Source organism: Erpetoichthys calabaricus, chromosome 11, assembly GCF_900747795.2.
Source record: "Erpetoichthys calabaricus chromosome 11, fErpCal1.3, whole genome shotgun sequence".
In the NCBI taxonomy this organism is placed as follows: Eukaryota; Metazoa; Chordata; class Cladistia; order Polypteriformes; family Polypteridae; genus Erpetoichthys; species Erpetoichthys calabaricus.
The window spans coordinates 78,278,050-78,305,057 of NC_041404.2; the positions used below are offsets into that span (position 1 = coordinate 78,278,050).

General features: G+C 39.2%; 1 protein-coding gene across 1 annotated transcript in view; it reads left to right on the top strand.

Moving 5' to 3' along the window:
• plxna3 (plexin A3) overlaps window positions 1–27,008 on the top strand; it is a 312,944-nt gene that overhangs the window by 235,316 nt on the left and 50,620 nt on the right. Inside the window, 4 exon segments of the mRNA XM_028813391.2 lie at window positions 13,301–13,397; window positions 17,793–17,983; window positions 25,526–25,674; window positions 25,867–25,987. Coding sequence (XP_028669224.1) covers window positions 13,301–13,397; window positions 17,793–17,983; window positions 25,526–25,674; window positions 25,867–25,987 — 558 coding nt within the window.

Below are 27,008 nucleotides of genomic sequence, written 5' to 3' on the forward strand. Positions count from 1 at the left end.
TGCAGCCTCTGTCTCGGAATGACATGAATAAATCGCTCCCGCATGCGACTATGATACTTAGCACAATGAGGGAAGTTGCAATATCAACCAGAATGTTCAAGCAAATTATAGAAAAAAACCCGATCTAAATCCATTAAGTAGTTCTGTTGTGAAAAGCGGACAGGCATACAGCCAAACAGACAGACATTGGATTATATATAAATAGAGAGAGAGAGAGATATAGATATTTATATAAATATAAATGTGTATGTATATATATATATATATATATATATATATATATATATATATATATATATATATATATATATATAAATATATATAGACATATATATAGATAGATAGATAGATAGATATAGATATAGATATATATATAGATATATAGATATAGATATATATATAGATATATATATATATATATATATATATATATATATATATATATATATATATATATATACAGTAGATATAGATATATATATTGCAAAAGATCAGACAGATTACAGTCAAGAGTTGGGGTACCACCCTGGTAACCCCGTATAACTGAATGAATCAAAACAAAAGAAAGCATGGAATAAATTGCAGAGAAGTCTTTTCAGGTCGAAGGTCACAGCAGAACTAAATCTTCTGGCTTTGAGGACTTCCAGCAGGAAGAGGCAGGTCCAAGTGGCCGGACACCAAAAGTGACATCAGTTGTTGTAAAGCTGTTTATCTTCTGGTCTGCAGGGATGGAGGTAGAGAAGTGACAATATGGGTTATTATCATTACTAGAAACCCTAAGTTGTCCCCTAGGCACACTATATACTGAACCCCAAACATGACACATGATAAAAGCCCTAGGTTCAAATAGAGGGTTTTTTATTACAAATACCTTGACATAAATTTGACATACAAGTGGTATTCTTCCTTTTGTCTCCCCCTTTCTCCTCCGTACTGGTATTCCTTCAAGGCGAGTGTTGCCTGTGTCTACCCCCAGCGCCAACTCACCTGGACAGGGCAGTGTGGTCTCTTTTATGGAGGACCCAAGAGTACTTCCGGTGACAGGGTTTCATCCATTGGAGGCACTTCTGGGCCATACGGAGTCCCAAATAGTAGGGAGTGTAATTCCCTGCAGCACCCATGAACCCCAGAAGGGTAGCCCTATCAGACTACAATTCTTGGCATTTCTTGCGGGTGTCCGAATGAGTACTGATATCCAAGGCTGCTGGCATCCAGCATATGGGGGGAGGAACTATTGCTGTCCTCTATCCTTCTGTGTTATGAGCATTCCGTCCAGGTAAGCACTCTGGTCCTAGCATGTTGTCCCTCACAATATATGAACTTAAGGGTTATAAAGTTTACTAAAAAATTAGAAAAATTCAGCTTAATACCTGTTTTTTCTCTTTTTGATATACAATGCATATGTATACAGTATATATATATATATATATATATATATATATATATATATATATATATATATATATATATATATATATATATATATATATATATACAATTGTTGGATGTTGGAATTTACAGTTAAGGTGTAATTACAAATCCTTTTAAAATAATCCAGATCAAAATAATGCAAATCAATATACAACTGACCTATGCATCATTTATCACAATCCAGAAAAAAATGTTATCAGTTACTTGTGATATTACAGTACTTTATGGAAGCATCAACAGATAGGGATACATGATTACCAGCATTGATATACTGTATGGTATGGAATTCTACCTTAGAGTTTAATATAATAAGTTTGCATGAATGCACTGTAATAATTTTAAATATTTTCAGCTTTGGCATTTTACTGTCATTGTCTTTGCTGTTGTGTGAATGGCACTTTGCAACCTTTTTTTTTGCTTTCAGAAACTGTTTTTGATGTCTTTATTTTGAGCTTAATAACATCTCGGCTGTTCAACATACTTACATTTAAACACCACCTACACTTTGTTGGTAACCCACTATTTTTATTTTTCCAGACATGACATTGATTAATATACCCAATAAAGTGTGCTGCCTATAGTCACTTGGCTTTCTCCCACTTTGTACGTTAAGTAGTATATCTATGAACAAGTCAGTCGGGGGCATGACTTTGTTGTGTTTGGCAGCTTCTGAGCAAATATTTATTGCAGTATTTAAGTAATGTACTGTAGATGCTGTAATTATATTTGCTTTCCACTAAATGAAAAGCTCCTCATAAGTAAATATCTTCTAACTTAAATGAAATGCTGCTACTAGTAGAAAAATTCTATACTTCTCTATAATGAGATTTGACCTTGTTATCATATAAGCTAAGTTCACTTCACAGCCAGAATCATTTTCCTGAGGTCACATAGAAGGTTTGTGCGTTTCAGTGCAATGGAAACTGTAACATGTACAAAATGGTATAATTTGGAGATATTTGAATATGAATATGGAAAATTAACAAAGATAACCCCATCTACTTTGTGATTTTAGATATGCTTCACATCTCTTGGTCTTAAAGGTTTTATGTTTGTTTGACATCTAAGCTTTGAAATTACATAACATCACCCTGAGTACCCTTAAAGACCCTTGGAGATCCATCCATCCATCCATCCATCCATTGTCTCCCGCTTATCCGAGGTCGGGTCGCGGGGGCAGCAGCTTGAGCAGAGATGCCCAGACTTCCCTCTCCCCAGACACTTCTTCTAGCTCTTCCGGGAGAATCCCAAGGCGTTCCCAGGCCAGTCGAGAGACATAGTCCCTCCAGCGTGTCCTGGGTCTTCCCCAGGGCCTCCTCCCGGTTAGACGTGCCCGGAACACCTCACCAGGGAGGTGTCCAGGAGGCATCCTGATCAGATGCCCGAGCCACCTCATCTGACTCCTCTCGATGCGGAGGAGCAGCGGCTCTACTCTGAGCCCCTCCCGGATGACTGAGCTTCTCACCCTATCTTTAAGGGAAAGCCCAGACACCCTGCGAAGGAAACTCATTTCAGCCGCTTGTATTCGCGATCTCGTTCTTTCGGTCACTACCCTTAGCTCATGACCATAGGTGAGGGTAGGAACATAGATCGACTGGTAAATTGAGAGCTGAGCCTTGTGGCTCAGCTCCTTTTTCACCATGACAGACCGATGCAGCGCCCGCATTACTGCGGATGCCGCACCGATCCGCCTGTCGATCTCACGCTCCATTCTTCCCTCACTCGTGAACATGACCCCGAGATACTTGAACTCCTCCACTTGGGGCAGGATCTCGCTACCAACCCTGAGAGGGCACTCCACCCTTTTCCAGCTGAGGACCATGGTCTCGGATTTGGAGGTGCTGATTCTCATCCCAGCCGCTTCACACTCGGCTGCGAACCGATCCAGAGAGAGCTGAAGATCACGGCCTGATGAAGCAAACAGGACAACATCATCTGCAAAAAGCAGTGACTCAATCCTGAGCCCACCAAACCGGACCCCCTCAACGCCCTGGCTGCGCCTAGAAATTCTGTCCATAAAAGTTATGAACAGAATCAGGGACAAAGGGCAGCCCTGGCGGAGTCCAACTCTCACTGGAAACGGGTTCAACTTACTGCCGGCAATGCGGACCAAGCTCTGGCACCGATCGTACAGGGACTGAACAGCCCTTATCAGGGGGGCCGGTACCCCATACTCTCGGAGTACCCCCCACAGGATTCCCCGAGGGACACGGTCGAATGCCTTTTCCAAGTCCACAAAACACATGTAGACTGGTTGGGCAAACTCTCATGCACCCTCCAGGACCCTGCTAAGGGTATAGAGCTGGTCCACTGGAGATTCTATTTCAGAATGTCTGAAAACTGTATAAAAGAAATGAAATGTGTAGATTCCACTCGTTGATAGACATTTGTCATTTTTAGGAAATGACTGAAATTCGGAACAACTGCTCTTTAAGGTAGACTAGAATGTTGTGAGGAACTACAGTATGAAAGGATGTTATGGCACTTATCTTATTTTCATGCATAATATGCTGTTCAAAAAAGAGGAACACTTTTTAATCAGAGTATATCATCAAGTCAATGAAACTTCTGGGATATTGATCTGGTCAGTTAAATAGCAGAGGGGGTTGTTAATCAGTTTCAGCTGCTTTGGTGTTAATGAAATTAACAACAGGTGCACTAGAGGGGCAACAATGATAAGACCCCCAAAACAGGAATGGTTTAACAGTTGGAGGCCACTGACATTTTTCCCTCCTCATCTTTTCTGACTGTCTTTTCACTTGTTTTTCATTTGGCTATGGTCAGTATCACTACTGGTAGCATGAGGCGATACCTGGACCCTACAAAGGTTGCACAGGTAGTCCAGCTACTCCAGGATGGCACATCAATACGTGCCATTGCCAGAAGGTTTGCTGTGTCTCCCAGAACAGTGTTAAGGGCATGGAGGAAATTCTAGGAGACAGGCAGTTACTCTAGGAGAGCTGGACAGGGCCGTAGAAGGTCCTTAACCCATCAGCAGGACCGATATCTGCTCCTTTGGGCAAGGAGGAACAGGATGAGCACTGCCAGAGCCCTACAAAATGACCTCCAGCATGCCACTGGTGTGAATGTCTCTGACCAAACAATCAGAAACAGACTTCATGAGGGCCCGACGTCCTCTAGTGGGCCCTGTGCTCACTGCCTGGCACCATGGAGCTTGATTGGCATTTGCCATAGAATACCAGAATTGGTAGGACCACCACTGGTGCCCTGTGCTTTTCACAGATGAGAGCAAGTTCACCATGTCACCATGTGACAGACGTGAAAGAGTCTGGAAAAGCCGTGGACAATGTTATGCTGCCTATAAGATCGTTCAGCATGACCGGTTTGGTGGTGGGTCAGTGATGGTCTGGGGAGGCATATTCATGGAGGGACGCACAGACCTCTACAGGCTAGACAATGGCACCTTGACTGCCATTAGGTATTGGGATGGAATCCTTTGACCCATTGTCAGACCCTATTCTGGTGCGGTGGGTCCTGAGTTCCTCCTGGTGCACGACAATGCCCGGCCTCATGTGGCAAGAGTATGCAGGCAGTTCCTGGAGGATGAAGGAATTGATACTGTTGACTGGCCCCCACACTCACCTTTTGGTCCATCCGACGCTGCCAAGCTGTACCTCAGACTGTTCAGGAGCTCAGTGATGCCCTGGTCCAGATCTGGGAGGAGATACCCCAGGACACCATCCATTGTCTCAATAGGAGCATGCCCCCCCCACCCGATGTTGTCAGGCATGCATACAAGCACGTGGGGGCCATACAAACTACTGAGTACGACTGTAAGTTGCTGCAATGAAATTTCAGCAAAATGGACTAGTCTGCCGCATCATTTTTTCTTTTTGATTTTCGGGGTGTCTTTGAATTCAGCCCTCTGTAGGTTGATAATTTTCATTTCCATCAAACAGTGGGGCATCCTTTCATTCCTAACACATTACCCAGTCCTTATCAATATAGATATCCAGCATGATTTTATTCCCATTGAGATCTGATGTGTTTTCAAAGTGTTCCTTTAATTTTTTGAGCAGTTTATAAACATAACTTTTTCAAATGTGCTTAGTCCAAATTACTATATACCTGACCGAATTGTGGTTTCTTTGAAATTAAACTTGTAGTAGCCCTGTCATATCAACTATGTCCATATATTCAATCTCTTTTTGCTATTTCGTTATTTCACCGAGTAATAATTTCCATTTGTTAGCGCTCATGTGATCTTTACTATCATTTTTTTGAGACTTTCGATTTTAGTACTGTCATAATCTCTAACCGGCTCTGCATGTGTATTGCACCATGTTTTTGAACCTCTTTACAACGTTCTACTTTGTCTTTTCTTCTTCTACTGTTTGTCTTTTATTTCCGCCTCCGCTTGGACCTGTTAGGTTTCAATTCATCTCTTGGCACAAAGTCTCCTCCCGCGGGACGTGAAATTATGTCTCATCTCGTGTCTCTGAAAAAGTCTCGTCTTGTCCCAAGATTTTTTATATAATAGAGAGATTTTTTTTATATACCAAATGTCTTTAAAGTTAGATGCCTCTGTCATCCATCCATCCATCCATTTTCCAACCCGCTGAATCCGAACACAGGGTCACGGGGGTCTGCTGGAGCCAATCCCAGCCAACACAGGGCACGAACCAATCCCGGGCAGGGTGCCAACCCACCGCAGGACACACACAAACACACCCATACACCAAGCACACACTAGGGCCAATTTAGAATCATCAATCGACCTAACCTGCATGTCTTTGGACTGTGGGAGGAAACCCACGCAGACACGGGGAGAACATGCAAACTCCACGCAGGGAGGACCCGGGAAGCGAACCTGGGTCTCCTAACTGCGAGGCAGCAGCGCTACCACTGCGCCACCAGGCCTCTTTCATGTAATAACTAATTTTTAACTTTGTAACAGGACTTCTGTATTTAAGATCTGTTATGGAGAAATTATAGAATTCTTCAGTTCAGCAAATATTTCTCTTTAACTGTGCACAGAGTGATGAGAATATCAGCTTACAAAGAATTTATTGAAACAAAAAATCTTTTTTGTTTTCCATGTAATTTTGAGAATGGTTATAGTGGCTAAAAAATATTAGTTTGTGCTTTTATTATTTATTTGCTCCCAAACACATTGGCAGGAAGCACAACCTATAATTAAAGTTATGCTGGAACAAATAACAGAGTAAGAATTGAGTCCTTACGGGTCAATCTAAGGTCTTTTTTCAGAAAGCATTACCACAGATTTTGAATTTTTAAAGTCTTTTCCTTAAAACTGAGACAGATGACTGCAATTATCCCTACATTTCCTCTGCTGTAAAGCAAACTACCTTCTTTTTTTCAAGGAGGAATTCTGAAAAACTGTTAGTAGTTGCAATAGCATATGCAATATTGCAGCTTGTTTATCCAAATAAAAATAGATTCAAGGTTTTTTTGATGTACTGATGTAATAAAAATGTGCATGCCAATAACTTATTAGTGTGCTCTTTCCTGAATGTTGATCATGCAACATTAATCACTTTGCAAGCAGCTAAAATCCCCCAGTCACATTAGAAACTTGTACTTACAGTACTGTTTATGGTAGTTTTTAGATAAACCAAGCATCTAGCTGCAGAAAAGCACTCTCAGGCCCCTTACATTCCCCACTCCCAACTCAAATTATAGAATCTAAATAAGGAGGTACTTGAAGAAAATGGTCTGAAGGAAAGCACCCTTTTATTATAAACCAAACAATGCAAAGGCTAAAGGGATTACAGCTTCACCTGTTAAGAATAATATACAATGTGCAGCTGGAAAAATGAAACTTGCAGCTCTCAATAATGAACTGTCAGGTTGTGGTAATGAACAGCTAGTGAACATGCAGGATGTGAAAGCAAGCGTCACTGTAACTGAAATGTAACCTGACGCACTTGTACATTATATAATAGCAGTAGTAGTAGTATTCTCACATGTACAGTGAAATTCTTACTTGAATGCCCCACCAACATGCAACATGTTTCCTCTCTCCAACACCCTGAGAAACCAGAATATTTCCTGAAAATTGTTCAACTAAAAGCAAAAGCAGAAGCCATTAAAAGACTGACTCCAATGATACAGTGGAGATTTTTAACAAAGAAGACCAAAACGTAAATGTTTGGATCTGTGCTTTGTTTAGTGCCATATATTCAATGTGTTTTAAAGCAGTTGCATTTAAATTGAATATGGGATAAACCAAATTGTTACTCTTGTTTATGTCTCCCAGGCCACTAGAGCACACGGGGAGTTAAAATTACAGGAATATTGGGAGGACAGACAGACTGGCCCACCCTAATTACACTCTGTGGTAAGAGACATCTGCAGGGAAACTTAATGCTGCTAGGGGGAGCTCCTCAGGGCCATGTGCAGACCTTTGAGTGCCAGCCAGTTGACCCAGAAACATTAGTGAGGGCTTACCTGGGTGGGTTTCCTGACCCATGCATAAAATGACCCCTGCAGTCAGTATACAGTGGGCCTGGGAGTTGGGTGGAAGCTATTGTGAAGAAGCAAAGCAAGAAAAGGAGGCTAGAGGTTAAACAGAATGGCCAGAAAGTTTACGTTTTTTGTTAGTTTTAAGGCCTTGTGTGTTTATGGGAACCGTTTTGAATGTTCACCTGTTTTGGGTAATAAAGCCCTTTTATTTTGTCATTGTTCTTTTTTTTGGTCATCATTCGGGTTCAGCATTTAAAGAATGAATGCCCCCTATAGTCTACACAGTGTGCATTCACAATACAGGACTTCAACAAAGAGAAGGATGGTTGACATTATAGGTGCATAGTGCGCAATTGGACCTCATCTTTCTTAAAGCTGTGAACAGGAGAATACTTGTTCAGCCTTCTATTTCCATATTTGTCATTACATTTTTCATTCTTTATTAAAACTAAACATTTCCTGTTCAAATCCAAACCCCACAAGTAATACAAGCCTCCAGAAAAATGTGGTGAATGAAGGTAATGAGGGAAAAAGTATTTGTATTTTAAGGACACAGATTCAAAAATTCAAAGAACTGTAAAAGCAAAATGAGACCAGTGCTTCATTCAAATCCTTTATCTCTGAGAAGTGGGAATCCATCTTGTGTCTTTCTTTGCCTCTGTAGCTACTGCTGGTCATCTTTAGCTGCAGTTACCCATTTTTATGCTTCATCCTGTTCTTGTATTATTTATATGGCTTGAGGACTGAATCGCCCAGCAGTCACCACATCATGTGTGTCCTTGCAGCTGGCTGGTCTCCATGCACGATCTTGTCTTTTTTGTGCAGCTGGCCACTTCCTACCAATCGGCAGATGCCTCATCTTGTTGATCTGCATAGCTGGCCAATCCCACCTAACATCTGCTGCCCATTTGTTTCCTTGCTCTTGGGGTAACAGTTATTTGGTTACAAATTCTGCTAATTTAGTTTTAGTGGCACCTGTCTTCTGCCCTTGGCATGACATGATTCCAGTTTGTCCCTTAATTAAAATGCCCATCACTTTTTTGAATGTCTGGATTTCAACTTGTGTTGTCCTCCTTATATGTTAAAAATCATTAAAATCCTTGTGTCATGATAGACAGCAAAAATGTCTCCTGCGGTGAATTCCTTTATAATAATTGTTCACTTACCATAGGAGACAATGGATCATTTTTGTCTTCTGGACTGTTCATAATGTTCTTTGTTTGGTCATTTGAAAATATTTTTGCCCAATCAAGCAGTCTATTAAATATTGGTTTAATGAGGGCAGTCAGCTTGTAAATTAAAAAGGGGAAAAAGCCTGAGCACATCATAAATAACAGACTGTGTGATGTTTTAAATCCCTTTTACTTTTCAATAAAGAGCACAAGATCTTTCTTGCCAAAATCTATTTTATGAATTAACTTTTATTAAGGGGGAAATATGTGCGAAAAAGCAGGAGTGCTCACACTGATTGTGTGACATTTAAAAGCTTTTTACTGATTAAAATGAAAGCACAGGTCGATCTTGAGTAAAAAAAATTCACTGCAAGTGGCCACACTCACATTACCACATTGTATGCCGCAGAAAGGGACACATTTTCAGTTTGGCTTCTCTTTTGTCAAAAGTAAGTGCATAATGTGTAAACACCTTCTGCTGTGGCCAAAAATGAAAATAATCTAACCTGTCCGTCTTTGAAATGTTTGAGGAAAAATTACACAAAGAAGTGGAGACTGTGCCTTGGTGAGCAATCAAACCCTGGACTCCGGAGCTGTGAGGTAGCAGTGCCCACCGTTTTCCCATTCACAAAGACATGGTCCTCGATCAGGGTGCAGTGGGTCACTGCACATTGTGCAGAAATGTGTGTGAATACAGAATACAAAGTTTAGTTTACAAATTATATTAGCAAGTAACTCATTTTAATGTTAATGCTTTATGGAATTAACCAGTATTTGCAAAATCAGAAAATTAGGTGAAAATTTTAATCTTATCTTTAAAGGTTCAGCAGCTGAAAATGTTTGTATCATCATCTCTTTAATTTTTTAACTGTGTACTGTAATTATTTTCGCCTACTTTATTTTTTATTTGTAACTGGCGTGCTGCTTGTAAACTCTCTGTACCTGCTCTCGGCCACTTTATTTGAAATGTTCAGATTCATCCAACATCTTTCTGTTGGAGCGCTACTTCCTACGCAATGACATAGGAAATGAAAATTCTTTACTAAATGAAGATCCTAATAAACATTGAATTACTGTGCAACCCATCATTATGCAAAAATGTCCACATATAGTTATTATGTGATGTTTTATTTTAAGTGTAATGTAACTGTAAATGTGAACAGCCGTTCTAATGGGAAGTGCGCTATATAAGAATAAATTGAATTTAATTGAATTTCAAAAGAATTCCTGCACTAGGCCCATTAAAACTCCATCTCTTTCATCTTTGCTGTACTGATGTATCCCCAGAGTGCTTGCTTTAGGCTTAACTAGATGAACAAATTTTGACTGACTCTTCTTCTTGTACTATTTTGGATGTTCCCAAACTAGCAAAACAGTGCCCTGCTAGGTAGTGTCCACAATGTCCAGCAGATTTGTGAGCATGTGATATTTTATTTCCATATTTATACATCAACCAGTAACGGCGCACTGCATGATAACGTGCTGTGAATGCACTTGACTTGAGCATTCATAGTTTTTATACTCTTTCTTTCTCTGCATGTTTATCATTTGCTTGCTCAGAGGTTGATGTGTTTGCTGCTTCCGGAGCAGCTCTTCTTTTCTCCACCCTAGCGACCCGCTTCTTCTCTTCTTTCGTCGGCATCTTTTCACATTGAAATGCTTAAGTCAGTGTTTGTGCTGCCAATACTTAGTATGTTTTCTTTAATTTTTCACTTAAGGCGGCACTTAATTCTTCAATCTGCCTCAAGAATGATTTAAGATATGAAGAGGTAGGGGAAGTGATGGTGAAGGTGGTAGGGAATGAGAACGGTACCCATACGCTTGCACTGCATGGCCGCCTTGTTAGCCACTGCCAAAAGTTGATTCTACAATAAAATAAAAATAAAAAGAGGAATAACCTTGGAGGTCAATCATCACCCCAAAACCGGTATATATAGTCACATAGTATATGTGTACCAAATTTCAGGTCAATAGGTCAAGTGGTTTGTGAAGTACAGGTGATTTAAAACCCTGGATAGACAAATGAACAGCCACGGTAGTGTATTATATATAAAGATAATTTACCAAAAGCTATGACAAAAGCTGCCATTTTCATGTACAGTCATATGATGCCTTTTCTTTCCATTTCCATCAATAATTGTCTCAAAGACCACCAACATTTCAGCCCTGAAAGTGCATTAAGATTTTTCATAAAAGACAGGAGACCTTTCAGTCCATCAAGCTCATTTGGGCCCTATCTACACTTATACAGTTTTGTTTGAAAACGCAGACATTGCATTCCATCTGAAAACCATCTTGAGAGCCAAGATGGTGTTTCAGTTCAGACAGGCAAAAATGAAAGATTTCTCAAAACGAAGAATACGTTGTTCTCTGGCTGGTTTGTGCTTGATACGTGACTCTTTCCTGAATGGATTCTGCTCATAACAGCATTTCATTCCCTAATTGGTCACCTTTCGTGGAGTGAAAAACATATTGCGATATATGTTGCTTTCCATAGCGCTTGTTGTGTTGCTTATCTGTATGCAACTGAAGTGCATTTTTTGCAACTTTTTGAAATAGTGGTCAAGTGACTATTCACACTGTGTGATAGACCCGCCAGTCACATACCTGCTCAGACTGCACAAGAACATTTGCTCAGATTGACGTGACACGACATGGGTGCTTAGACTATACATACTGTATACAATGCACAGTCACTGCAGTCGCTGCACAATAAATTTCAGGAAATTTGGTGGTGACATAAAATTCGGCTTGTGAGACCTATCACACTACAAAACAGCCAACTGAAATTTTGAACATGACAGAAATTCTTCTGATAGCAGCCACTCTCATGCTGCATGTGAAATGATGGCAGATGAAACTGAATTCAGGCCGACTCAAAATATCAGTTGGCTACTGCAAACTTGGGTATAAAATTGTTCCAAAATTATATGGCATTTGCCCGGTTAAAGATGTCTGTACTGAGTGAATGCCCATTGTAATTGGGCAACTACATCATATGCATTTTCTGTTGTTTAAGTATGGGCCAAAAATACTGTCGTAAATGCTGCGTGGATGAAGATTGTTTTAATTTAAAAATTCCATTTTTAAATTAAAATATAATAGTGTGGATGTAGCCTTGGTCAGCTAGTTGCTATTTTATCAAAATACTGTATCTCATCTAGCCGTTTCTTAAATACTGATTTTAAACTAAACATTAATAAGTATTGTTTTTGTTTTTTGCACTCTCCCAGAAAATCTACCAGGAGACAACATTGTAGACAAACTGCATTTGTAGGCAATATTAGAATATTCATAATGTGCATTGGACAACAAACTTAGCCAATCAAGGGATTAGGCATCATGGAAGAAGCACTTCTAGTTTCAGAACGTCCTAGAGAACAGCTCTGAGCATGCTGGTGTAGTTTAACTGAAGGGATGTCACTGATGGACATCATGAGAAAGTTCAAAGAAATGTCATTCACAAGAGGTAGCACCTTAAAATTCAGGGTGGGCTACTAACCAAAACCACTGTGCATTAGGCTGAGAAGAAAACTAATAAAGGGCCCTAATGGTGGAAGGAGATCAAAAAACAACAGCCCATCAATTGTGAAATTGTGAGTTATCATCAGACTGTTTAGGTTTTCATGTTTGTTTTTTTTATTATTTCTATAGGTGGCTTTATAATTGAATTTCTAATTCATACACTGGGTGTTAAACTGGGTTCATATAGATACAATTGTAAATCTTTGATTAATCCTTTGCTCTTTGCAACATTAATGAGAGGTATCATGAAGAATGCCTGTACATTATCCTTCTAATCCACTGAGTTGAATTTAGTTTTTTTGCATATTTCAACTGCCTTGACTTTTCCCGTTGATGTTCTGTTGGTCTTTTGTTATATATATTTTATTCTGTTTCATTTTCTTTCATTACCCAGTACTGGGCTGAAGAAAATAAAAGGAAGACAAAGGAAGGAAGGAGTAAAGAATTTATCTCAGAGCCTTATATAATGAGAACTTCTGTGCTATTTTTGAAAATCATCTTCTTGCTGTATTTCAGTAAATGCCTCAGAGACAGCAGCTTGCCTTCCTTCTTTAATATCATAGCAGGTTACCACTTCTTTGTTGCTGTATAATAAAGTTGCATGATAGTAAAGATTAAAGAAACTCATGAACTGAAATGTGGCATCCCCAGAGAAGATCAGAAATACAAAGAACCTGTGAGAATGTGAAGAGCTGTGATAAACACTTCTTTCTTTTCCTCCTCAGTATTGGTACGAGGGTGATGACGTTGGGGACCTGGCTGTGGATTTCTCAGTGGTGTGGGATGAAGATTTCTTCATTGACAAACCAGCATCCATGAAAGGTGAACATTTTTATTCCTGACCCTCCCTTGTTTTGTTCTAGTAATGTTACCACTTGAAAAGCCACTGATTAGCAGGCTGAATGCTGTTCTTTTGGACCCAGTGATCTTGTGACTTAGACATCATATAGGAACATGGCTGAAACATTGAGACATGAGATATGTATTTACTTTCCAAATTATCTGAATTTTAAGAATACATATAATGCATGTAATGCAGTACTGTATAGTTATATAGTGTTAGCTAGACTTGTCTCATTCCTCCAGGATTTAATGCCTTAAGGTTGCATTTTTAGCTTTTATGTCTTTTCCTTTCCCGTGTACCTTCTGAAGTAATTTACAAATGTGTGCAGTTCTGGTAGCATGTCTTTGCATTTCTTCTTTTCCTACCACAACAGTCATGAACGGGGTTTACAGTAATGTCATATGTGGTTTCAGCATTGCTCCCTGCCCATCCTCTCCTTGACTTCATTGCTGTTTTGAATTATTTGCCATACTCCTAAAGCACTTTAACACCTTCATTAAGAAACCAACTTTTCGTTAGCATGTTGAGCCCATCACTAACACCTTCACTTGACTTACTTTGAAACTGAAAACTATTCGTTATACACTTCAGTAGAATACTCAACTGACTGGCATATGTGCTTATGTTCCCTGCTTGTGCTGATAATAGCACTCATCTATAAGCAGTGTCAAAATGAAGTCACTTGTGGACAGGAGGATGAAGCTTGGGTTTGATTATTTTTTTTTTAGCTTCCATCAACATGACCCCAGTCTAGCAAAAATGAAACTTGCATGCTGGTTGGCACAATTCCTAATCCCTAAAATAATTATAACCTTGATTCCTATCTTACTTTTCTGTGCCTTAATCAAATTTGCTTATTTTTCCCAACAAGATGGGTCAGTTTTCAGAAAGCTATTTCATTAACATTCTCTGTGTCCACTGGAGAACTGTTCAAGCATTCTGCTGATGGATCTTTTTTTTTATCATTGTAGCCCCCGCATTATCATGTAGTGCAGTACCTTCTCCACATTACTTGTACACCAGCTTCTAACACTTAACTTAACATTCCCAAAGTCCAACATTACTTAATCATCTCATTCACAAAAACACTTAGGATTGCCTCAAGTCCCTTTTTATTGTTGCTAGCATAAGAATAATGAACCAATTCCAAATGGTGTAAAATGCTAATTCTAGAACCCTTGCATAAATATCATCATCTCATAATTCTACAGGTAACCCTGCTGTATGCTCACCTAAAAATCCCAGAGATCCTCTGAAGCCAGCGTTTTAGAAGTTCTGATACTTCACTGCTTGTTGTTTGATCTGTTGTGTCCACCGCTCTCTTGAATTCTTTCTCTGCGGCTTCTTGAATCTTTACATTGAGAATCAAAGTGAATGTTCTGCGTTTGATTACCATGTTACCTAATTTAGTCTGTAGCAATTTCTAAATATAATTTTGCCTTGCGTGTTTTTTTTTTCTTGCTCAATTTAATACATTGTTCTTTACTGATACTGCTTGCTCCTTCCTTTGCATTTGAACGCATTGTTTGATTCCCTTTCAATTTTAATTTCAGTGTAGTGTTGCGAGATATTTAATTACATGTTAGATATACAAATAAACTGATTGGCAGGAGCCTTGTAGGAACAAGTGATCCAAAAAGTATGTTGCATTGTAAAATGAAGCTTGTGCACCTGTGAGTTTACCGAAGCCATGTTTTTGGAAAGCGGGGGTGTCCAAGATGTCTATGAGACACAAATGCTGTATTTATGGCTTTAGAATGAGCTTCTAACAAGCAATGAGTATATGAGCTCACATGCTTAAGTTCAAGCTTCCAAAATTTTTATTCCAAGAAATGGTAGTAATTGATATTTAAAAAGAATAAACATTCTAAATATTGATTTATTAAAAGAGCATTTTGGACCAGATATTGCCAGTGCAATTGTGAATCACAAAACTAGACTGTATCAACAAAATCAGTGAACTCTTCAGCACCCACTTATACTTTTGGCTTTTGGGAACTGTTCACTAAGAGTAATGTACCAATAAAACCAGGTCAATGAGACTTCCTTGTGTGCTTCTAAGTATTGTAGACTATGTCAGCAATACCATGTTTTAACTTAAAGCCAATGTTTTTTAATGAGAACAATCTCTGTCCTTACTAGTATTTTCACATTGTTTACAAAAATATCTCCATCCACACTAAAAAGACAGAAAATGCATATAACATACTGTAGTCATTCGGCTACACTGAGTGTGCGCACATCAGTAGAAATATATGATCCCTGATTGGACTGTTTAGTGAAAATCAGACTCCCTTGTGCTTTATGCACTTTCAAGACTATTAGCACATGCATGACTCTGATAGCACGTTCACAGCATAGAAAAATGCAGAAACTCTTAAAGGAGCTATAGCAAATTATTTCCATGTAACGTTAGCGCACTGATTACAGTTGAAGTAACACTCTTCAGAACTGGCAATGGCTAATCGGAGTGCAATTTGTACTAAACATTTGTAAAACTAACTCAGTAGATAGAATAAATGACTAAATGCATGCTCACATGTGTCTATATCTTTGCTTTACTGCATTGTTCTCTCGTATCTCTGTCCTGTATTCATGTGAGCTTGGCTGCATTCTACACCTGTCCAATTTGTTAAGCGCTTTGTTATTAATTTTCCTGCAGAAAGCACCCCTCCTTACTTAACGGATCAGGTTTAAGTAATAAACATTGGTAAAAGGCTGTCAACTGAGTTAATTGCAATCTGATTTTCACAGGGCTCTGAATTTTTCACTACACTGGTAATGCTGCCAGTCACGGGATGTATCGCAAAATTGTGTTTTGCGACTGGTAAATTGTTTGCCTGCTGTGCATGTATACAGCATTCATACTGTACAAAACGCAATTTAGATGCATACAGGTAAGCAGCACAATAAACGCCATAGAAAGCAATTTTTTTCTGCCCAATATGCTGGAATATGATTTTCTCAGTGGAGGGAGACGTTGTAATGAGCAGGATCCAATCAGAGAAGGGACACATAATAAGCATGAACAAAATAAAGCGCGATTCGTCTTAAGTTTTAAAAAAAATGCTTTTTTGCCCTTCCACACTGAAATGCCAAGCTGCCATTTTCAGTAGACTCTGGAGAGCACTTTCAGAAATCTCAATTTTCTGGGGTTGAAAACACTGGAGAAGTGTGAACGAAAGACGAAAATGGAGATGGATGTCTGCATTTTTAAACAAAAATGTAGTAATGTGGACGGAGCTGTAGTAGTACAATATCTTATGCTATCAAAGCCATTTTTCCATCTCCCATCTTTAATCTTCTCTCTTTTCTTCTTGTAAAGGGATGTGTCTTAATGAATGCATGTTCCAGTTTATTCTTTTCTTATTCTCGAGGCCTTCTTTCAGTTCTGTAGACCTCTGAAGCCTGTCTGTTCACTCTGGCCTGCATTCACACCAAGGTCTTTAATTAGAATGCACGAACTGTTCCCTTCAAAGGCCATTGCTTATTGAGAATAGTTCCCTTATGTCCCTTTCTCTCTATTAAGCTGAACTTTACCTACTCTCCTCTGTCAGGTATGGCACACCATTATGGTTGCCTGAGCTTTTTTTTTTCAGTTGCCATTAAAGATACAGAAGAGGTGGTCAGTAAATATTATTTAGTTGATGAAGAACATTATTAAAGAAAAAAAAGTGATCTCAAGCACAGAGATGAGCTATACTGACAAGGCATTAGAATTCCCGATGGTTGGTTCTGGTATCCGTGTGGTTTGGCTTGATGTAGTACTGGAAAAAAAACATTTATATTCCTACAAACTTCCCCTGGTGGCCTGTACTTTTGATATTAGGCTCTATTGCTTTATTTTGCAGCTATAAGCCGTTTAAGCAATGTATGCACCTTTTTTCTGTGGTCTTTAGCAAGGAATCTTCCTGGAATCTTGGAAGCAGGTGTTGTGCTTTACTTCTGTAAAGACAGTGGGGGAAACCATTGAAGAACAGGCAATGCCAATAAAAATGTCTTGCATACAAATTCCAGAATGAGAGCAGGAGGCGGTCGGCCCCGGGCCTTGCATTTCTGCTGAGGAACAATTGTTTGTTATGCTTGGCAATTATCAGAGTCTGCTGTCTAAAGTTGGGACCTGAATTGTCTCTCCTACAGTTGTGAGGTTGTGCAACATAAATGAAATACTATCCGGTTTATGAAAGTAATAAAAAAAATAAACAATCAGACCATTCACTTTAAAGGGGAAACAAGTTGGAACACTTCTTTCACAGCATAACAGTAATTACATTATGGGCAGAGAAATAGTGGTATCTCTTTAATATGTGACTGCAGTGGTTTGTTTATTTATGTGTTTATTGAATTTCCCCTCTCCTCGACTTTTTTCCCAGCTTTGTTGTACAAATGTGAGGCTCAGAGGGAGAGTTGTGGGATGTGTCTGAAAGCAGAGCCCAGCTTTGACTGTGGATGGTGCCTGGCAAATAAGAAGTGCCTCCTGCGACAGAACTGCCACAGCCCAGAACTCAACTGGATGCATCCAGGCCGGCGAAATGTGCGCTGCAGTCACCCCCGCATCACCAAGGTATAGCTGCATTCTCTTTTAGAAAGGCTGACTGTAATGAGCATAGTATGAAAACAAATTCAATTCATTGTGGGAGGACGTGGTGGGAGTCACTCATAGGGCTCTGTTGCATCTTCTAGGATTGTTCACTTGTTCTTTAATGCCGATTTTTAATTTTACTGCAGTAGTGACTAACTAGTAGCCTTGAACCCAACCTTGTCTGAAGCTGCTTTGACAGCCTGGATTCCATGATTCAGTTCATATCTATTTTTTCTTTTCTCAGAAGGCAGGTTCACATATTTTCACCTGATAATTTATGCAACATACGTGTTGTCACAAACTCTACTCTGAGTCATAGCAAGGTTTGGGGCAGCCACCCGTATATTTGGTATCCTGGCTGCAAAGTTGCAAAAAAGTAAACAGCACTGATGTGCACAAAACCGAGTCCAAACCAGAAAAGGGGAAAGGTGGAGGCTTTTAAAGGGGGAGACAGGGAGTGAAGTCAAAGGGGTCGAGCTCTAAAGGGTCTTCAGCCATAGACTCGAGCCCGGATGTGGCATCACAGGGGCCAGAGCCGGCAAGGTCTTCCTCCAGAGGCTCGGACCCGGAAGTGACGTCAAGAGGGCCAGGTGAGATCTCCCGTGAATGGTCTGCAGAAAATGGAGAAAAAGAGTCGGTGCACTCTGCCACATCCTGGTCTGGTTTGGAATTGCCCCTTACCCGTGACATCACAGGGGCCAGGGCTGGCAAGGTCTTCCTCCAGAGGCTCGGACCCGGAAGTGACGTCAAGAGGGCCAGGTGAGATCTCCCGTGAATGGTCTGCAGAAAAGGGAGTAAAAGAGTCGGTGCACTCTGCCACATCCTGGTCTGGTTTGGAATTGCCCTTACCCCAGCCCTTCTGCTGCCTCCCATGTGCACGTGTGTGACAGTGTGCAGTTTAAATTGATATGTCTCACTTAAGATGTATTTGCCATCACATAAGGCAGCATAAACAACAAACAGAAAAAGCAGATGCAAGTAACAAGTATAATATTTAAAACAAATGGTTTATTATGAATAAGAACAACTGATAAAATCTAATTATGTAATATATGTTGGAGAATCTGTAGATTTTATTTGCCATATATAGTTGATTTTGAATCCTGCCCCCAAACAGAGCAGCATTACTGTTTGCTCCACTTTATTGCATTGTTCTGCATAGCAGCTGAATGTTATTAATTTTCTTTATGATTTGACTGTTCTTGTCTTCAATTGGAATTATTTTGTGTTTAACAACGGCTTCTATCGCCATCATAAAGGACTTGCAATTAGAGTTGCTTTAGCCCATGCACTGCAAATCTGGATGTTTCTAAATTTGAAAACTCTTATGTGTTAACAAAACAAAATCACTTTTATACTGTATATCAAATGGTATACAGAAGATACAATAATGATATATTCATGGTTGGGACAGAGGTCCTGTGTTGTTGCTACCTTTTTATCAATATTGACGTGATTGTGTTTCGTATTTATCTTTGCCCTGGATTATGGTCAGTCTAATACATCCTTTTTAGACATTTCTATCTTTCAAAACAATTACTCATTTCAATTTACTGTGTTTTGCAAAACCACAGACAGAAACACACTAGCTCATGCCTCTAGTTTTTCATCCCAGACAGCTAATAGGCAATTTACCTATATTGCAATTCCTCCGCCTAAGGTGGGTTTGTTCTACATATGAGAACATTTTATCTCTTGTGGTAGATATGAAGTCTCATTTCAATGGTAGCGGCTATTCTTCAGAATGCATTAACAATGCATTTATACATGCTTTACACATTGGCAGAAACTTACTAACACCCAACAAAAAAAAGCCTCACAATAGGATTCTTCTCATTTGGGTAATAAGAATAGGTGAAACTGCTAATGGCATATTCTCAATCTTATTCCCACTTTTAATACTCTTCCATTAATTATGTAGTTATGTGGCCCTATGTGTGAGATCTTATTTCCAGTCATTTACTGTATGTGCCATAATATTTCCCACCATATCTAATTCTAATGTGTTCTTTAAAGCTGGGCATTATTTGTGTCTGCATGTCTGTTCTGTTTTTGTTGTCCTAATGTACTTGAGGGCGATTCTGCTGACACTGCAATCGGTAATATTCAGCTTTTGCACAGTATTAGTTTCAGTACTAAACTGTTGATTAATAGAGCAAATTCTTTTATGTTGGTTTTGTGTTGCAGAACATGGAAGTAATATTAGATGTAAATCAGAAACACATACAGTAGCCCATCACTTTTGTTGGTTAACCACTCCTGTGGTGATTTAAAATTGAGTTTTAGAAACCTCTCCCCAAAGTGGAGACTTTAGTAAGCAGTTGTTTCCCAGAGAATCATTTTGGAATCAAACACTTGACACCTATAATTTACATGGACCAATGAGACCAGTGATTTGAGTTGACCACTGTTTTTAATTCTGCCAGGCTGTTCACCAACACAATTTGTTTTTATCATCCCATTTCTCATTTCGGTATTCTAAATTTTATCACGCATCAGTTTCCAGATTTCTGTAGTGGCCTATAGGCGGTATAATAGCACCCTAAACCCCAGAAACAACTACACACACGCACGCACACACACACAGAGTCCTGAGTTCAAATTCAGTGCTTTTATTTACAAAAATGTGTACCTTTTACAGGTTTCCTTCCCACAGTCTCATAGCAGCTCCCACACAACACAGTACAGCCTGATAGCACTGTCAGTCACTTACTTTGTGCCTTCCATTTTCCTCCACTTCTCCCAGCCAAGTGATGTCCATCTTTGACCCTCTGGGCCAAGTGGAAGGCTCCCTTTTTAGCACCTGATCCGGGAGTACTTCTGGTGTTCAACCCATGGGATGTACTTCTAGGTCAAGTAGGACCACCCTCATACTTGTGCAGTCAATATCCAGCAGCTTCTCCTGGTGGCCCCCACATAATCTGACAGGACAGCCCCGTGAGACCACAGTTCTCATAGATAGATAGATAGATAGATAGATAGATAGATAGATAGATAGATAGATAGATAGATAGATAGATAGATAGATAGATAGATAGATAGATAGATAGATAGATAGATAGATAGATAGATAGATAGATAGATAGATAGATAGATAGATAGATAGATAGATAGATAGATATGTTACCTTGCAGGCGTCCATACTGAGGCTCGCCACAATGGATGCCGCCACTCAGTTTACAAGGGAGGGTGCTGTCTCTTTCCAGTCTCCAAACCCCATCCCTGTTGTCCCTCGGTTGCTACTGGGATGCCAGCACCGACACAGCAGCTGCTGCGGTGTCCTTCTGTATCCATGTTTTGGCATGGAAGGATAATATCGTAGCTCCCTCTCAGACCTACCTTTATAATGGCCTCCTTGTTAGGCAATGAAGCAGGGTCCATTCTGGCCAGGATTCCGGTCCGTCCATCACACCATTCAATGAAAACTGTTTAATATGTATGCTAGTCATTTATAAATTTATAAATTTGTTTGGTATATTTAGATTTTCAGTATCCTCAATACTCATTTATTTATCCTTTTTGTTATATGGTTGCTGTCCATGTCTTGCCTATTACCATATGTATCAATATATCGATTAGTATTGTACCTTGCATTATTTAGTTGTCTGTTGTGCAAATTTTCTTTATTATATCAGTGATTTAAGCCCTGATAAAAGACTTTGTTTTTAAACATGTTGGGTGGTTTAAGAACAGACAATAACCAGGCTCTTCGAATCAGTTACTGTATGTCACTGATAAATCCATACCGCTCTACTGGATTTCACAGTTTTATGAGTCCACAGGATTTTTTGTGCATTATTACACAATACTGTCACGTCATTTGATTTGTCACCAGTTCACTGCTGAGCTCACAGGCAGGTTTGAAAGAAGACTTTAGTTTTGTTTTTATAATTGATTCATAATTACACTTACTGTTTTTAAAGGTTCATTGCCTTTTTTACTTCTCTGTTGTCATATTTTGCCTATGAATGTTTACACTTCTGAGCATATTTCATGATTATTTTTTGTGTTTGTTAATAGTAAATTGCATATGTTGAACATCACTTGTCTTTATATTTTTCCTATTTGTCTGCAGTGTCATTCATGGATAGCAGTGGTGAATTTATCATTATTGGACATTTACATTGTCAGTAGCACTAGGGAGCCCTAATTTTTCATTATTGTTTTTTTTTCTCTTAATTATGTAGAATAAGTACATCACTCTAAATAACCTTGTAACAAAGAATTTACATTTGTGAAATGTATCAGTCCAGTGGTACTCCCTAGTCTGCAGCAATGTTTACCTATGAAAGACCTAAGGTTATCATGCAGTATAGTTACTGTATAATTTGGAGGAAGCGCTATACTTTTCATTTTGTTGTTGGCATAGGCTTAGAAGTCTCTGTGTACATTTTGTGTTTGCCTCTTTTTTGACATGGTCCAAGCAATTCCCCCAAATTTTACTGTGTGGCACCACTTCTGTGGACTTTATTCTTTTAACTCTTATTCAGAAAGCTCCTTAGTGATCCAGGTCCCTGGCATCATTCAATACCTCTCAGGCATCAAAGGATACATGTTACTGATCTCTTGCCGAGCTGAAAATTAGAGTCTAAAAAGACAACAAGAACATTGTTTTTTTTTTTTCCTTTTCTATTATAGTCCCAAATTCCTTAGAGTTTTCCTCTTTAGAATTCTTAACGTTCTTCAGACATGGAGGAGTGTTTTTTTTTAAGTTCAGTGTGCCACTGTTAATCCACTTGTCTGGATCACAGCATGATTTTTAGGGGAATTCTGGCCATGTAATGTTTTGAATGTGACCTCGGCACAGTGGCTGCTATTAGCACGGCCTTTTCCGTGTTGGCTTTTATTTTCTATTGAATTTTCATTTGCTGTGCTCAGCCTCCTTTTCTCACCAGGGTGGTAGAAATTGTTTTCAGTAACGACTCTCATGTTAAAAAAATAAAATGGGTGTAAAACAATGGTGTCTGAAAGGGTGGGAATTATAGTGTAGAAAGAAATTGCATGTAGTACAAAATATAATAGAATTCAAAAGAGTGAGCATGAAAGAAATTGCATTGTCAATTGGGCATAAATAGTCTAAAGGATGGGTTTTAAAGAATGGCACTTTAGAATGGCAAGAGTCTCTTTTTCAGCAACACCACTGCCATTAAACCTAAAAGAATTCAGCTTTCTGAACTAGTTATTTTGTGGTCTTTTTGACCCTAAGAGATGTGGTTCTGTTTAAATGTGTTCATTTAGAAGACATTTTATTCAGAGTGACCTACAAATCACCAATGCACTGTAAAATTGCTTCAGTATTTCTTCCATGGTTGCACTTGACAATTAAGTAACTAACTGAGAGCTGCATATCAAGTAGGAATAGGAGGGACTGAACAAGTAGCTGTATTTAAAATCTATCATCTTAACTATTATACTATTACAGTTGTAGTATTTTATATCCCTAACCTTAACCCTAACACTGAAAATGAAAATCCCAGGCTGAGAACTGTCTTAAAATATAGATAGCAGTCCAATATGGAATGAATGGTGAGAGACAGAGGTAGACACAAGAGAGACTAACATGTTGGTGGAGAGTGCAATCACCTAGCCTTCTGTCAGGTGAGGGGACTGGGTATAAACCCAGAAAGGTATATGTCACTTTTCCCAAAGTTAAATAATTCTAACCCTGAAAATGAATTAATAAATGATAATATGGGCAAAAGAGAACTGAGAAAGGGACAGAGTAAAAAAGTTCCAATAAGAGACATGATATTCTGGAAAACTAGTGTTTAGAACTATATTGAGTGTTGGACAGGAGTATGAAATAATACCAAAACTAGGGCAAAGGTTCGTCATATGGTAGTTGTGGCAACATGCTGTATCAGCATATGCTCCCAACCTCTCTCTCTCTAGGGCAAAGACAGCATTTACTGGGCTGTTAGGGGTGTATTGGAATAGTCTGCCATTCAGGCCAGGGTTAGTTCCTACATTATGCCTAGTGCTGTTGGGATCTTCACCAAGTGCCATAAGGATAGATAGATATTTCTAATATATGGTTAACAACATCTCTTGACCAGCTAAACAGCTCTGAGGTATCTGGCATTGAATCACAGATTTGGACGAGGGATCATGGAACATTATAAGGCTGACTCCCACTGGAGATGATCATATGGCTGGTGTAAGAGACAATGCAATTGTGGTGGCGGTAGACAGTGATTGTGAGGAATGCAGGCGTGGGAGAGAATCGTGCTTGTCATTTGGTGGTCAACTGGAAATTGTATAAAAGTGTAGGTATTAAAGTGATTTCTTTGCAGAGCTAATGTACAGAGCACACACTACGGTTGAAGGATGAACTATCTTCTGACAGTGTAAGCATATGGCATGTACAGAAAGTACTGTGGAGTAAAGAAGTATCTAATATAGAACAGAACTTAAAGAAAAGTAAACTGTGGGGTAAAGGAAAAGGTATCAATGATGGGGATGAAATGATGAACTGAACCTAACTTGTAAATATTGCATAAAACTTCTGAAACGATGGTGTATGGTGGCCTAGAGGGATTGGGGGGGGGGGGGGTTTGGATTGATTAAAGGAGTAAGTCAAGATTATAGTATAGTAGTGGTAATGTATTTGCTTCAGTAAAGAACCTAAAAGCTCACCTTTAAAGTAAGAAATGGAAAAGCACATTAAAGGATGTCAAAATAAATTATACAGTACAAAGTGGGGTGGACGACATAACAAAAAGGACTGATAATTAAAGGAGCAGTGTAATCGATTGATATAAAAGGACACCTACAAAAGAAAAGACCAAGTGTTTCTCATAAAACAACTGATGGTGTTTATGAGACAGTAAATGGTGGCATGAAATTAGTATTCAGTGCAGAGCTACAGCTCCAGGATATATAGCCTTGCAGCCATGCATCACGCCACCAGTCGTCTATCTCATCTTGCACTGCCATGTCTCCACTAGAACAACAAGCAACTTGCATTGCTTACTGATGCCACCTAATTGGTTTTGATCCAGAGCCTGATCAGGCTTGACTAGCCTGTGCTTAAGCACCAGCCTGTATAGATTAAACCCCAAGAAAAATTGACCTGCTGACCGATCTTAACATATCACAAGGTGTTCAGAGACTTCACGCTGCATTGCTCAGCACCAGTACCCACTGCACAGAAACAGCTGGCTCCCCTTAAGGTAACTTTCCCAAAGCGACCCTTTTAGTGCAGTTATTAATGGAGCTTTTATACGTTATATTGCTTAGCTGCTACTCTGAAAAATCAAATTGTTATACATGACGAGCACCCTTTGCACTCCCATGTTTTGTTAATCACTGACACAACTTTTATTTTAAATAGCACTTTACAAATAAATTCTAAAGAAAGAGAAAGAAGCAATATTTATTTGTGTGAGTAACACTTTGCAAAAAATATTTCACTCTTTTTGTATTAATTTGTTTTCTTGTGTTGTTCTGAATCCCTTTTATGCCCAGTAATTGATTCTGCTAAATACATGATGGTTAATGTTTTTGTTTGTGTTCTCCCGAGAGATTTACCCATTAACTGGTCCAAAAGAAGGTGGCACACGTATTTCAATTTCTGGAGAGAACCTGGGCCTCCAAGTCCGAGAGATCACCCATGTCAGAGTGGCAGGTGTGCACTGCAATCCCGTCCCTTTGGAGTACATCAGTGCAGAAAAGTAAGTCGGATTTGCTGTCTTTGTCCTAAAGAGGAAGATTGGTGGATGCTTAGTCTGCCTTAGGTTATCCTGAACACGCAATCTGCTCTTCAGCATCGTTCTTCCCCATTAATTCTTGCTCTCTTGTTATCTTGTTATTCTAAACACTTTTAGAAATTCATCTGCTTTCCCATCTGGCCCTGTCTTTTACAGGATTGTTTGTGACATGGAAGAGTCACTCCTTCCCAATCCTCCTGGAGGCCCTGTGGAGTTGTGTATAGGAGACTGCAGCGCAGAATATCGTACTCAATCTCAGCAGAGTTACAGCTTCGTGGTATGTGCCAACCTGCCTCGACTTCTCATTTGGTCCGTCTTACTGTATGCTGTGTACTCTGGAAAGACATCAACTTGTAAAATTTTGCTTTGGGCTCCATCTTTGGCTTTTGTGCAGTAGTTTTCTACACGTTTTATTGCCTCTTGTTAGATTCTCTACTTTTCTCACATCTGTATATCTCTGTTATCTACTCCACTTGAAGCATATATCTGATGCAGGCTAAACATCCAGACATTGTGTTAGTAACTCAACTTTCTTTTTATGTTTCACTGATTTTTTTTTTCTTTCTTTTTAATATTCATACTGACACAGTTTTCCTCTATCTCCTTCTAACCCACTTTACAAACACAGCCTTTGGATAGGGTTGCAAAATCTTTTATTGCACAATTGCTTTAAATATACTATTCTTGTGACCTTGTTCATTTAGACATTTAGAGTGTGATATTCAGGTCATGACTGGCCTTCAGCCTAAGCAAGAAAACAGAATTGCACAATTGTATTCAACATTCTTGTTCGTCTCTTTCTGTACCATCCTAAATGAAATAAAATGAGCATATGCAGTAATGTAAGCTAGATGAGGACGTTTGTTTAGAGGAACCGCTCAAATTTCAGCAAATAGTGAATGTTTATGCTCATAAGAAATACTTACACAGTAAATGCTTTGAAATCATTTCCTGACTTACCGGTACAAGAAAACTGCCATATGTGATATACTGCTCAACTCGTCTTTATGTCTAGTTATGCAAGATTGTTGAACTTTTTTTTTTAACACCAATTTTTAGCCCTCTAGACACAAAAACATCTTCATAATAAGAACAGGCTACAATGAATAGTGTGGTGTGCAGAACAGATCACAGGCACCAGTCCTCCCACCTGTATTATTTCAGAGTCATGAAGCCGGCAGAGAAAATAATCACTACCCCTCATATCCTGACCATAACCTGTTTGAAATTCTCCCATCCGCCAGACATTATAGACTAAACTATACCAAACTGATAGATAGATGTTCTAATATGTTGTT